At 44.3% G+C, this 13,259-nt stretch overlaps 1 protein-coding gene across 1 annotated transcript in view; it reads left to right on the plus strand.

Moving 5' to 3' along the window:
* The window catches only part of PTPRT (protein tyrosine phosphatase receptor type T), a 473,718-nt gene that overhangs the window by 401,065 nt on the left and 59,394 nt on the right, over positions 1-13,259 (plus strand). The window contains exons 15-16 of the mRNA XM_050982229.1: positions 1,679-1,708; positions 11,325-11,473. Of these exons, the coding sequence (XP_050838186.1) occupies positions 1,679-1,708; positions 11,325-11,473 (179 nt within the window). The remainder of the gene's footprint in view (positions 1-1,678; positions 1,709-11,324; positions 11,474-13,259) is intronic.

Genomic DNA, 13,259 nt, shown 5'->3' on the forward strand with positions numbered 1-13,259 from the left:
TCTTTGCCTCCCCTGGGTGATTCCAGACCCTGGCAGGGGCTCAGAGACCTTGGCACGGAGTCAGAGACACCTGTGCCTTTGATTTTAGCCCATGGAAACAATTCCCAACTTTGTGTGAGGAGTTACAAGCCACAAGGGTTTGAGTAGAATGACGGTGAATTTGTCACAGGGTGAAAAAGTAGAATTTTGGGGATTTAGAATGGGGGTTCAAGAGGCAAGATGGAGGAATCTGGGTGTGTCCTGTCCTTCTTCTTCTTGTCCTCCATCTCCTGCTGTGATGGTGACACTTCTGGATTGGTTTAGAGCAGAGACAGACTGTCTAACATAGGTGACAGGGATTGGAAAATTATTGTAAATAAAGTACACCAAGTTTTTAGTATAAAAAGTTAAGACCACCCCAAGTGGTGTTAGGTTGTGGTCACTGTGCCACAACCCGACCTGCTGGACAGATCTCAGCAGGGCAGAGAGAGAATGTGACGGATAAGAGAGAATAAACAACCTTGAAAAGCAGAGCTGAGGAATCTCAACTTCTTCTTCAGTCTTGGGGCTGGGAAAAAAGAGACCTTCTGATACCTTGGGGTCATCTCAGCCACAGAAACCTGAGAATGTGGCATGCATCAGGACTCTGGCCAAAAGAGCAGGTTTATAACAAATGCCATCATCAGGAACACCATGCCTCTGCAGTTAAACCCTGATGAACTGCTCTCTCCCCCACGTGTGCACAGCACAGAGGGTGACTGAGCTGAACCTGTTTCCACGGGTGCTTGTGGAAGTTGTGTTCAGAGCAACCATAAAAGTGAGCACTTGAAAGCTGGATTTGTACTTCTAAGTGATTCCTAGTCATCCTAGTATCCTCAAGGATGGGCTTTTAAAGCTGTGCAATAGGTTTTTGTTTCACTGTTTTTCCCTGTCTTGCCCACTGCTGCTGCCTCTGTGGCTTCTTGTGGCTGCTGGTAAATCTCTAATACCCTGGGCTGGGTCTGTCATGAGCCAGTCTTTTCAGAGAAGCCCCTTTCCAGCTATGAAAGGGTAACTATAACTTCTTAAGCTACAATTGAATGCCAAGGCTCAGTTTGTGGTGCTGGGAAATGAATTGTTGAGAAACTGTGGTAGAAAATGCTTAATCACAGTGATGCAGAAAGCTAATGCATGCCCCCAGTGCTCAGCTATAAATATGGAGTGATGCTTGAATTGTTAATGAACTATTTGCATTTTAGAGTTTGATGAAGCTTGATTTATCATTAGACAATTTGCTCATTGTCTAAATATTCCAAAATTGTGGCGTTCTTACATTGTCACTTCCCTATTTATTGTTATTTGTATTAATAGCTCTGACATCTTTCTTTCCATTTCAAAAGTATCAAAGCACTTGAGAGGCAAAATTAAATCTCATTGCCCATGGTACTGACATGATAAAGTGAGGAAATTAAAGGTGAGGGGATTTATTCATGGTGGCAGAAGTGGAAACACAACCTGTCTCCAGTTCAGTTTCTATTTATTCCTCACCAGCATACAGCTCCTGAAACAAGGGTAGGCAAACAGGATCTCAGTGCAGAAAACAGCACAGGTACTTTGTATATTGAAAAAGAAACCTGGAGTTCACCTAAATCTAATTATGTGCTTTTCTCTTTTTCTCCTTTTGGATATTTTGTTCGTCTGACTGGCCATCAATATTTAGAAGAAATGCATATTCCTACTCCTATTACTTGTAAGTACTTGACTGGGGATGAGGTTTTTTTGAGCATGTTCACCCTGTGATAATTTTGTGCTCTGTTGTATTTTTTTCTTTTTGTTTCTCTTTTTTTTTTTTTTTAATTTTTTTTTTTACCACTCCATTTATCCTTGTCTTTCCAGCAGAATGTGTTTTATTTTCCCAGCTGCACGTTGTTACGTTTTCCCCATTTTCCCACTGCACCTGTAGCTGTGCCTGCAAACACATGAATGTCCACAGATATGTCAGTTATGGTTTATAACTCTTCACACTGGATATTCATCTTTAGATTGGATATCAGGAAAATTTTCTTCACCAAAAGGGCTGTCCAGCACCAGAACTCGTGGCCCAGGGAAGTGATGGAGTCACCAATGAGGCACTTATTGAAAAGTTGTGTAGATGTGGCACTTGGGGACAGGGTTTAGGGATGGACACGGCACTGCTGGAGGAACAGTTGGACTTGGGAATCTTTTCCACCATAAATGATTCTATGACTCTGTAAATGCTAATGAACAAATACAGAGCATCCCAAGTGCACCTTTCATTGCTTGTAGCCACACTTCAGGGAAATTCCCACCTGAAAGTTATTGTTGGGAATTTCTCAGCCATGGATGTAAGCTTTTTAAAAACCTTAAGGTTTCTGGCAGCTGGGAGTTGACACTATCCCAGCAAACATCCCTGTTCCTGGAGCTGCCAGGTTCTGAGTGTTGGTTTAGATCAATGGATGATGAAGTGGTTCAGATTTTCAGATCTAAATCACCTGTCCAGTCCTAATGACAATGCTGCATAATTAAGGCAGTTGTTAAGGCACATGAAAATGCTTCACACATCAGTACTTCCAGAGCCATCTGTTGCCTAAAGATTGAGGGGCTGGGAAGCAATCAGGGCCAAGCTGTTTCTGCCATGATAATGGTTGTCTGAGGATCTGGGGGAGGAGAGGGCTGGATCAATGATGTGAGGAAAAAGTCCTGGAGGAGTGAGTTGAGGCCTCTGCTGCCATCAGAGGGCTGGGAGGGATGGAGAAGGCAGCTGCTGCTGTGGACAGGAACAGCTCTGCCCTCTCCAGCTCTCAGGAGCTCTGTCCCTGACACCAACCCTTCCCCCAGAACCTGCCAGGCTTGTCAGGGCTGTGAAACCCACCCAGCTGTCCAGAGGGCCACATCAGCTCTGACAGCCCCTCCTGGTCTGCTGCTCCAGGATCTGCCTCCTTTGCCCCTCCTGCAGCTCCTCCTTGTCTCATCTTGGTGCTTTTTTCTGGAGCTGTTCAGAGGTCAGCAGAATGAGAGGCTTGATGTGCTGCCATGTTAAGGGGAGCTGATTTCCTTTCCATATGAGTTGCTTTATGTCCAAAGAACAGGGCAAAGGAGGATCCCTACCCACCACTGCTTGGAGGGATTTGGTTTCTCCATGACCTGTCAGGAAGCTGTTGAAAGAGGAACCTTTCCCACTTTCCAAGCATGTGAGGAGCCTTAGGACACCATCACGAGTCTTGACTTTGCCCAGTGATGTAATTGTAAATGCAGAGTAACTCCATTTCCTCTAGACCTCCCACTGCTTCACAAGAACAAATCTGACCTCAAGTAGTCAGACTAAAGAGGAGGTTAACTAAGTGTAAAGTAGGGGCTGATTCTAACCCAAAGGTGCTACCAGCTAGTTGAATTTATTGATAGAACCTTTCCTCTTCTGCACATTTCTCATGTTTTACTGTTTGGTTTCCAGTAGCACCCCTGCCTGAGAAATTCAGTGCCAGGTTTCCCGTTATAATTCTGTCTTTTTCCAGCAGGCAGTATGTGGTCAGCATGTACCCTGCTTTACTTTATTTTGAGATCTGTGTGTTTAAATAGATAAATCAACTTCCAAGCCCTCTGTGACCCTTTTTACAGCTGCACAACATTGCTTTAAGCAGTCAGCTGAGGATTGTTCTGCCAGAACAAGCACAGGGGTCCTTAAGGGGTCTGTTTGCTGTGGGTCAATTTGCTGGACCCTTTTTCCTCAGGGAGCAGTGCAGTGACTCAGGAAAAGTGGAGAGAAAACCCTCTGGAGGGTCACCCAAGCCTGGGGTTGCAATGAGCTTCAGCAGAGGCAGAAGGAAGGGCTTTAATAAGGTTTAATGAGGCAGATGGCCACCATGCAGCACATCACACCAGGGAAAAGCCAGAGGTGCCATCAGGCAAGCTGAGCGTTCCTAGGAGCCACTGGAGGTTGGGGCTCAGCCTGCAGAGCTCACAGAGCTTTTCCTCCCCAGTTCCACACCCAAAATGCTCTGCACAGAGCTCACTCTTGGCCCTGCTGGTGTCCCAGGGACAGCTCTGCAGGCTGGAGGCACCACATCAGCAGGTACCTCACCATAAATGCTGCCAGCACCAGCTTGGCTCACATCTGCTCTGTTCCCTGCCCTGGGAATACCCAGCTCTGCTTTGGAATTTTTTCCCCTTGAGCAACAATTAAGGTAAAAGGGAGTGAGGGAAGGAAGCAGGAGAGCCCAAGAAGGGGCACACAGTGAAGTTCCTCTGAGTTTCATGCTGCAAGTTTCACATGAAATAGGGTGTTTCATTGGAATTGCTGAGGACTGTGCAATTCTTGTCCAAACTTGATTCAGATTGTCCTGGACTCCTATGAGCAGAGAGGTTGGATTTCAGTTTATTTGAAATGTTGTGGAAATAACAGCAACAAAATGGTTATATACAGATTTGTTTTAAAAAAAGCATTGTTTCTATGCTATGACCTTGCATGAATTGTTTAGTCCTGAAGCAAAATTCAGTTGAATGGGTTACCAGTATTGAAAGGCAGGTTCCCAAATAGATCTGCTGGCAGATCTTTAAATGTGACCATATGGACTGTATCCCTTCATGTTTGGTTTCAGTTTCTGGACTTCAAAGCTGTGTTTCTTGTCTGCTTTCAGATAATTCCTCCTAACCCTTTGTCATTCTTCTGCACAGGCATTTTCTCTTGTTAGGGACCAAAATCTCCTATCCTAACTCTTCTGTAATGATAAACAGTTCTGTAATGATAATTCTATAATAATTCTATTAAATTCCAAGCAGTTCTCTAATGATGATTCTATTAAAGTCACAGAGACTTTTTTGAGGAGTGCCTGGTCTTTACAGAGACAGGCCACAACATTTTGGTAATCTCTAGACTGGAGCTCTGCCCTCAGCCAGTCTTGTGTTCTGCTGCAATTCAGGACTGGAAAATCTGATTCTGTGAGGTGGCTGAGTACCTGCAGCTCTGACTGGTGAAACCAGTCCAAAATATTCCCTCATAGAAGCAGCTATTTTGGGCATGCATTAGGTAATTAGGTAATTAGGTTATTAGGTAAATAGTTGTGGGATTCTTTATAGCAACACTTGATTGAAAACTTCCTCCAACATATAGGAAAGGATGAAAGAGAAGGCCATAAAGATCTTTAACAGCCTTAAGTGGAAATACAACCAGGAGGCCTCGATTCCTGACCTGTAGCTCATTGTGCAGGGTCAACATCATCTTGTGTACCTCAGTTTACCCAGGAGCAAAGGCTAATTCCTTATGGGTTGAGATTCTGTGAGGATAAAGAGATGGAATTAGGAGTTCTTGTCCTGGTGCATTCCTTGCATGCCTGTGCCCAGGGGTGATGCCTGAACCTTTTCAGAGGAGTTACTCTGTATTTACACCAACACAAATGGTGCCTAAGGTTGGGACAGAATTGCTGCTGTCTCTCTGCACCTAAATTTAATGTGCAGTGCAAGATATCAGCCCAGCCAGTCTGGAAGATGTTGGTTTTACTCCCAGCTGAAGCTGTAAAACACAGACAGCAATTCATCCAGTTTACAGAAGGGTTTGCATCTAGTGACAGACACCTCTTTTGCAACAGCATTTTCAACTGCAGCAATCCAAATCATGATTTTATTATTTGCTCACCAGGAAAATAAATGGAAATGTTTTCAGTGTGTGGGTTGTTTGTTTTGGTTTGTTTCTTTCTCCTGGGCTGGGTAATGGCTGCAGAATGAAATTTAATCAAGAGCAATATGAGACCAGGGAAGAATTTCTGGAAATACAGAGATTCATGTTTGTGTTACAAGCACTCAGTTTAGTGTTATTTATTAGAAAAGGGTGCTCAATGGCCAAGATGTTTTCCTTTTCCCCTGAACTGCCCAGAGCTCCAGGGACATGACTGCAATGTAGGAAGCCCCTTCAACTCCCACTGGAATTTCACACCAGTTTTAATTGTTGGGTGCTTTCAGCTGGGAGTTTCTTTTCATGGGAGAGATTGCAAAGGTTATTAAGCTAAATTTATAGTTAGATTTTTTTGAGATAACAAGGTTTATGCTGAATTTATTGCCACCATCTGTGGGACATTTGAAAAGAAAAACATCCCTTTATTTTATTTAGAAGCATACCTCTGTATAACCACATTCACACATAAATATCTCCAACTATTTCCATGGATGGTGGGATCTGCCTGCACAGGTCAGCTTGCTAAATCAGGGTTTTAAGAAGAAACATTCTCATTAGGTGCTTTTCTCATCAGATGATGGAAAAACAGGATCATTAATCAGTGGCTATGCTTGTCTAATGAAAGCAAATTAAAAAATAATATATCAAAATGCAGAAAGTAGATGAGATGATATTTAGAATGTGTCTGTATGGTGATTGCAAGCCTGAGCCTTGCAGAGGGCAGGGTTTGTGGGTGTCTGTACCAGCAGAGACTAATGCTGCATGGCTCCCACGTGCACCTGGCTTGTCTAAAGACTGGTTGTAAGTAAAACTAAAAAATAAATATAAGAAAAAATCCCCCACAAGTAGTGATTAATTTGATCAAGTGAAGCTTAGATCATACTCTCAAGAGCTTGTGCTGGTATACCCACAGTACAAAACATTCAGGGCATCTTTTGGCTTCTCTATACTTCACTTTCTCCTGTGAAGTTTGCTCTGTGACATTGGCCTTTGCTCTTCACTGCACCTTTGCTTCACCTTAATGCAGCAGCCTCCCCCTGCTCCTGCCACAGCCTGGCTTCAGCAGGGCAGGTGTTAAAAGCAGCTTCAGGAGGGGCAGGTGAGGCAGCGCCCATTTAATCCAGAGCATGGAGCAGGTGTGTGACAGAGCACTGCTCTGAGCTCCACTCCTCTGGCTCTCTGTTCACACCTCTCTAGTGACCAGCATCTCCCTGCCCCCCTGGCTTCAGAGGTGGGCAGCTCCTCCTGCACGGAGCTCTCCCCCAGTTTAGAATGAGCAGCCTTCCCCAGAGCTTCCCAGTGCCCAGCCCCTGCAGGCAGCAAGAACAGCTCCCCTCTGGTGTCTCTTCATGTCTGAAAACCAATCAGCCCTCTCTGATCCCTCTTCTCCAGATTCAAGGTCCACATTGCCTTTGGCCTTTGCTTGTAGATCCTGTTTCCACCTTTGCCTTTTGTTCCTTTGTGTGAGCCCCTGTGGCACATGTGTGATTTGAAGAGCAGTGTTGGCAGCAGAGCCCTCTCCAATCCTCAGTCAGAGCAGCAGGATCACCCAGATTATAGTGCCATGCTCTCACTTTCAAACCAGCATGAAACCATTCTTCCAAATTGGATTTGTCATCTACTACAGGTTTAGGGCATGGAGACCCTTTCCAATAGATCTGGTGTTTGACCAGTGCTCCCTGGGATTTGCATGGTTCATCACTGCCTGCCTTGATTTGGAGCAGATTTCATCACAAATTGCAGGTGTACTCCTAGGAGTTTGCTACGCACAATTCTCTAAAAGGAATTTTATTTTCTTTTTTTTCGACTTTCTCAATTGCTTTTTGAAAATGAGGGCAATATGCAATTTTTGTCTGTAGGAGGAAATTTCACATTTAACTTACATGATCTATACCTAATGTCTAAATTACCTGTGCATGCAAATCTACACCACAGTGTACAAAATCCATCCTTGGAAACATCTAAAATTAAATCTGTCAACACACATGCACGAGAGTTCTCCAGGAGTGGCAGTTACAGATTTAATGTTCATGCATGTAGAATTGATAGAAAAAGTTAAGAGAGGAGTTTGAAGCTGCTTTTAAAAAATAATCCCTGACAGTCATCCAAACCTCCATGAAACAGGAATCTGATCCTGCAGATAGTTCTAACAGAAAATACTGCTGGAGCTTCCTGATTAATGCCTGTGGCAGTAAATGGTTTGTGCTTGATACCAAGTTTGCAATCCTTGACTGTTTAAGTAGAACTCCCACAATTTTAATATAGTGCTTCAGATTTTATGGCTAGTGTCTGATAGGAATAGAAGTTTCAAAAAATAACCAAATCAAATCTCCATTTTTTCCCCCTCAAATTCACTCTTGTGTTCACTGCCAATGGCTTTTCTCCTTGCTTTAGTGGGGTCAGCATCAACTGCCTGATTATACAGCTGGTTTCATTTTTTCACTCAACTTTGAGCATCTTTCTGTCTCATCCCTCCTCTGTGTGTGTGGTGCTTGAAAACATCCTCTCTTCATTTCCAGACCCTCTCAAACTGAAAAGTGCAACCTGGTAAACCCCACCCATGGACTCCTGCTTCATTCTTGCCACATTTCCCTTGCCCTTGGATGTAAACCAGCATTAAGATCATCTTATTCACACCCTGGCATTCTGTGTCGATTGTATCAGACTCTTCTTCCCAATATCTGCCTGGTCCTTTATTTCCTCCCCTTTTCAGCTGCATATTGCATGAGTGGGGAAGTGTCTGCTCCACGAGGGGTGTCAGCTGTGCTGGGGACACTCTGGGCACTCAGCCAGCCCATGACTGACACTGATGCTCCCAGAGCAGCTTTGTTGGGGTGTTGCAGTGGCTCTGTGCAGGGCAGTGGGGACAGCAGGAGAAATGTCACCAGCGTGGCTTGTCAGTGATTCACAGAGATCTCTTGGAGCGCCCTATTTTTGGAAGCAGCATTTCTAGATAAATGCTTTTCCATTTCCAAAAGGCTTTTTGACGTGCTGGGAAATAAACCTCTACCTAGCTGTGGGTTTTAAGGCACATCCCTAACATTCTGGAAAGTGCTAGTCATTTGATTTTCTAATCTTTTCCATGAATTATAATGATGGCAAGGACCAAATAGGCTTAGTCCTGTGCTGCCACTCTCTCCAGACACAGAACGGCAGCAGAAAAGGCACGTTTAGAAACTGAGAGCCCCTTGATGTGTCTGGCAAGCTTAGCTCTGAAATCCTCAAAAGAGATCTGTCTTCCTTTTCCCTCTAAATTTAGATGAAGAATTTTTACATTCTTGGAACAGAGAGGGAGAAAGGTGGAAACTGATAAGGCGCTGTGGAAAGAAAATTGTGGCGTTTTCAGATGCAGACCTGGGTTGTGTGTGCGAGGTAGATTGAGAACTTTAAACTCATGTCACCTTTTCTTTTTAGGCATTCAAGCCAATGTTTTAGGGGCCTCTCTGTCTTCTACAGGACCAGGTAGAACTCCTTTGCATAGGGCTTTTGTAAGCAGGCCTTTGGGGACTAAGGGGCTTGGGTTTGGGGTTATTTTTTTCCTGCCTAGAACATGCAGAAATGTTGTTGCTCATTCACTCAAAGACAAAACAAGTTTGCCAATTCCTGCTCTTTGTAGCCTGTTGGCATTTCTGAAAAGATACCAGGCAATGGGGACTTACAGATAATTATTGCCACGAATAATTTAACTTATACTGAATGAGGAAGTCGCCCCTTTTGACTCACCATTTTCAACCATCAGAGTCATGGTCTGTAGTGGCTCACCCCAGCAGTCCAGAGTGCTTGTTATTAAGGACTTCTGCATTTTGGATTAGTGTTTCCCACTGAGTGATTTTAATTCTTGTTGCCAAAGAATTCACACAGGCGTGTAAGATTAGCAAACCACCAGGATTAAAAGATCCACACGGCAGGGTTAAAACACTTTAAGGCTGTTTTGGTTACCCCGGGTACCAGAGCACAAAAAAGCAGGAGCTGCCATGTCTGCAGCTCACAGCTCCTAAATCTGGCTGTGCCAACGCTGCTGAACACTGGAAGCAAAGCTTTTAACATCATTTAACACCAGCTTTTTGCTTCATCACTCAAGGACTGCTCCCCTCTTTGCATCCTTTTCTGCACAGGTGGATACACCACGGGGGTTTGGGGAGATCTGAGTGAGCCCCCTGGGATGAAGGACCCAATTTGAGCAGCTCTGGGCTTGGATTGGAGTCACCAGTTGTACATGGCTGAACCCCAACTGGCTGAGCAGATGAGATACACGTGTTTGTTCAAAAGTTTGCAGCAAACATCCAAGTTTTTTCCCATAAATCTGTGCTCTCCTGATCTGGATTATCTTTCTTTAAAACAGGCTTTTCCCACAGACATAGGCAAAGGATTTAGCTCTCTCTGACCCTTCTTTCCAAACAAGTATAAGTGGCCAAGCTGCCCATCTCCTGTAGGCTGGGGCTCAGCTGTGTGCTTGAACTTGCCTGTAAATGCCACTCTGACATGTTCTGGGCATAAATAGAGCCTGTTGGACTGTGTTGGAAAGAGTACCTTTTTTTTTGGAATCTAATTAAGTTTAAAAGATGGGAAGTACTTACCATAAGCATGTTGTTTTAGAGAAGAAAAACCTCTTTGCAAAATGATTTAGTTGTTAGGATTTTTTTTTTCTTCTTTGAGTTGGAGAAGAGAAAGAAAACTAAAGCTCCTTCTTACAGTAATCTGTTTTTCTCCCTTTTATTTTATTTTATTTTCTTATCTAGGGAAGTGGTGTAAGCAAAGTTCTTTGCTGGTGCTAGGGATTTGTGTGATATTTTTTCAAGGTGTGGATTGTAGAATGTCACACATTCATTTTTAAAGGGTTTTGCTCTCTGATACGAATGAAGCACAGGGCAGTCAAATGTCAGTGGAAGCTTAGCAGCTCACTTTTCCTGCTTCTCTCCATTTTATTATGCTCTGTGTTTGCAAAAGAGGAGCCTCTTATGTTCTCAGCTTTGTTAGTGTTTCCAGAGCAGGCATGCTGCTTTTGACAAAGTTTTTGCTGTCTCCTCAAAACAAGCAAAGACCCATTGTCCCAGATCAGGGCCATATTTGGACATTGCTAAAACAGCTTTAACCTTCAGCGTGCCCCACCTTCCCTGGCTGGGCATCCCAGAGCAGTTCCAGGGTGTGCCAGGACTCAGGAGGCTGCTGCCCTCACTGCTGTGCTTGGGGACAGGGCAGAGCTCTGCTCCAGCTCTCAGGTGGCACAGAGCCAGGTCTCACACTCCCTCAAGGAGCATCCCACGGGATGGATGCAGATGTCCTGATCCCCTGGAGTGAGCAGCGCTCCCATCCCGAGCCCCCTGCTCCTCCTGGAGCGCGCGGCACCCGCTCTGGGGGCTGTGCCACCCTCTCCAAGGCACCTGCTCCTGGGATTGGACCTATTGCACCCTGTCCAAGGCTGAGGTAGCACTCCCACTGCTGGGGTGATGCAGGTTTGTGCAGATGAGTGACGGGGAGGGAGAGCTCCAGGCTGGGATCACGAAGTTTCTCACGCTCCGGAAGCCGCGTTAGAAACCCGCGGGGTCTCCTGGCACGCGGTTGGTCTCATGCCTTGCATGTCTGACCAGGTGGGGTAATCTTGTCTAAATATTTTGCCATTGCTTTGCTTTTAATGAGGGCAAACTGACCTTGCTTTCTCCCCTCTCCAAACCACCCAAAGGAAGCTAGCCAAGAAGCAGAAGGAGACTCAGACCAGCACGCAGAGGGAGATGGGTCCCGTGGCTACTTCTGACAAGACCTCCACCAAACTCAGTGCTGTTCACAATGAAGAAGCTTTTTCTTCCAGCTGCCAAGATGTTAATGGATTCAGTAAGTTTAACTTGCTTGCAATGGATATGACCCCCTTGGAGAGCTCTAGGTTCCTAAAAGGACCTATTCCTTTGGGCACAATGTTGAGGAGTTAGGAATGGCAGTGATAGAGATCATTGCAAAAGCTCCATAGAAATCTGGGATGTCTCTGATACTGCCCCTGGTTTCACTGTCAGACAGGTGGAGAACATTCCTCTGGGTCCAAATCTACTGAGAATAATTTATAAACCCTGTTCTAATAACTGCATCAGAATAAGAGGCACGTGTTTATTTGTTGTTTAGAAATACTTTTCCTTTGTGAGTAGAAGAGTCAAATCCCTTAGCTGATCTGTGGGATGGAAAAACATTTTCTGTGTGAAATTGTTATGAAAGGAGGCCTGGTCTCCTGGCTAGAGAACTGGAATGGAAAGACAGCATTTCTTCCTTTGTCTGTGTCCTCGGTTTATTCTTCACACGGGTTCAGTAAAACTGATCTTAGTTCACATTTGTAAACCACTCAGACCTCTGTAGCTAAAAGAGTTTTGTGGGTAAAGCCGCACCAAGTCCTACTTTAGCCTCACTAGATCCAGGTTGAGTGCATGGTGGATTGCATGGTGGATTTGTAAACTTTTTTCGTATTAAATAAATTTAAACTTAGACACTATGGGCATGTCACTCCTTCTTTTGACACTCAGCCTGTTAGTCTGGACAAGGGACAGCTCTGAAACCTAAGTGTGTGCTAAAACTCTTGTCTTTATTAAGCATCTTTAGTGAAGGGTTTTTTCCCCCTGATGACTAAAATGGAAGTGCTCATGATAGAAAATGTGGTTTATTATTGCAACCTCCCCTTGTAATCTGAACCTGAGTGGGACAGGTTGAGTGAATTCTTCCTTTCCCTCTCTGCAGGTCATGTCAAACTCCATCTGCATGTGCTGCTACTGCCACTTGGTGTAGCACACCTGTGAGATGGATAAATGGGTGTCTGGGACAGCCAAGGCTGGCAAGGAACACTTTTCTCTGATATTAAACTGACTTCAGTCAAGATCTAATTTTCTCAGGTGCTGACTAGCCCTATCCTAAGGAGGCAGGAAGAGTTCTGTGGGGTTCATATCTCTGAAGGCCAGGAGAGCAGCAGACAGTGCTGTATCAGCCATGCCCCAAACAGCAGAGGCAGCTGGGCTGGAGTGTGGGGCAAATCAAGTGTTTAACACTTCCCTCAGAATCCTGGCTTCTGAAAGTTTGGGGATTCTTTTTCCAACCAGAAAATTAGAAAAGAGACAAGCTTGAAATGTGACCTCATCTTTCCCCCCTAGCCTTGTTATTTTGACAGACTAACTAAAACAGCTGACTCATTTGATTGAAATGGCAACTGTAGAAAATATGATGTATCAAATTTTGTAAAGAAACAGCACTCCAAGTTTTCAAGCTTTTTAATAATTTAGATCTTTACTTGTCAGACATCTCTGCAGATTTTATCATTTCCTTCCCCTATAACAGTCATGGGTGGATTCTTTTTATTTTTTCCCTCTTTATATCTATGAGAAAGAATTGCAATAAACCTTCATGATTTCTCCAAATTTCTTACTGCCAAGTCCAGGATGCTGAGGTGCTGGAGGTAAGTTCTGTGCAGTAGTGTGCACATGCCAAGACAGGAATTTTCTGAGTAAAAGAATTCCTTGAAAAGAAAAATAAAATAAATTGCCTTAATGGAGTTTAATACTTGTGGGTTCTATACAGGCCTACTTTGGAATAACATAATAGGATTATTTCTTAACCTTCCTGCTAACTAATAGAGTTTCACAGGGTT

Source organism: Serinus canaria, chromosome 20, assembly GCF_022539315.1.
Source record: "Serinus canaria isolate serCan28SL12 chromosome 20, serCan2020, whole genome shotgun sequence".
Lineage (NCBI taxonomy): Eukaryota > Metazoa > Chordata > Aves > Passeriformes > Fringillidae > Serinus > Serinus canaria.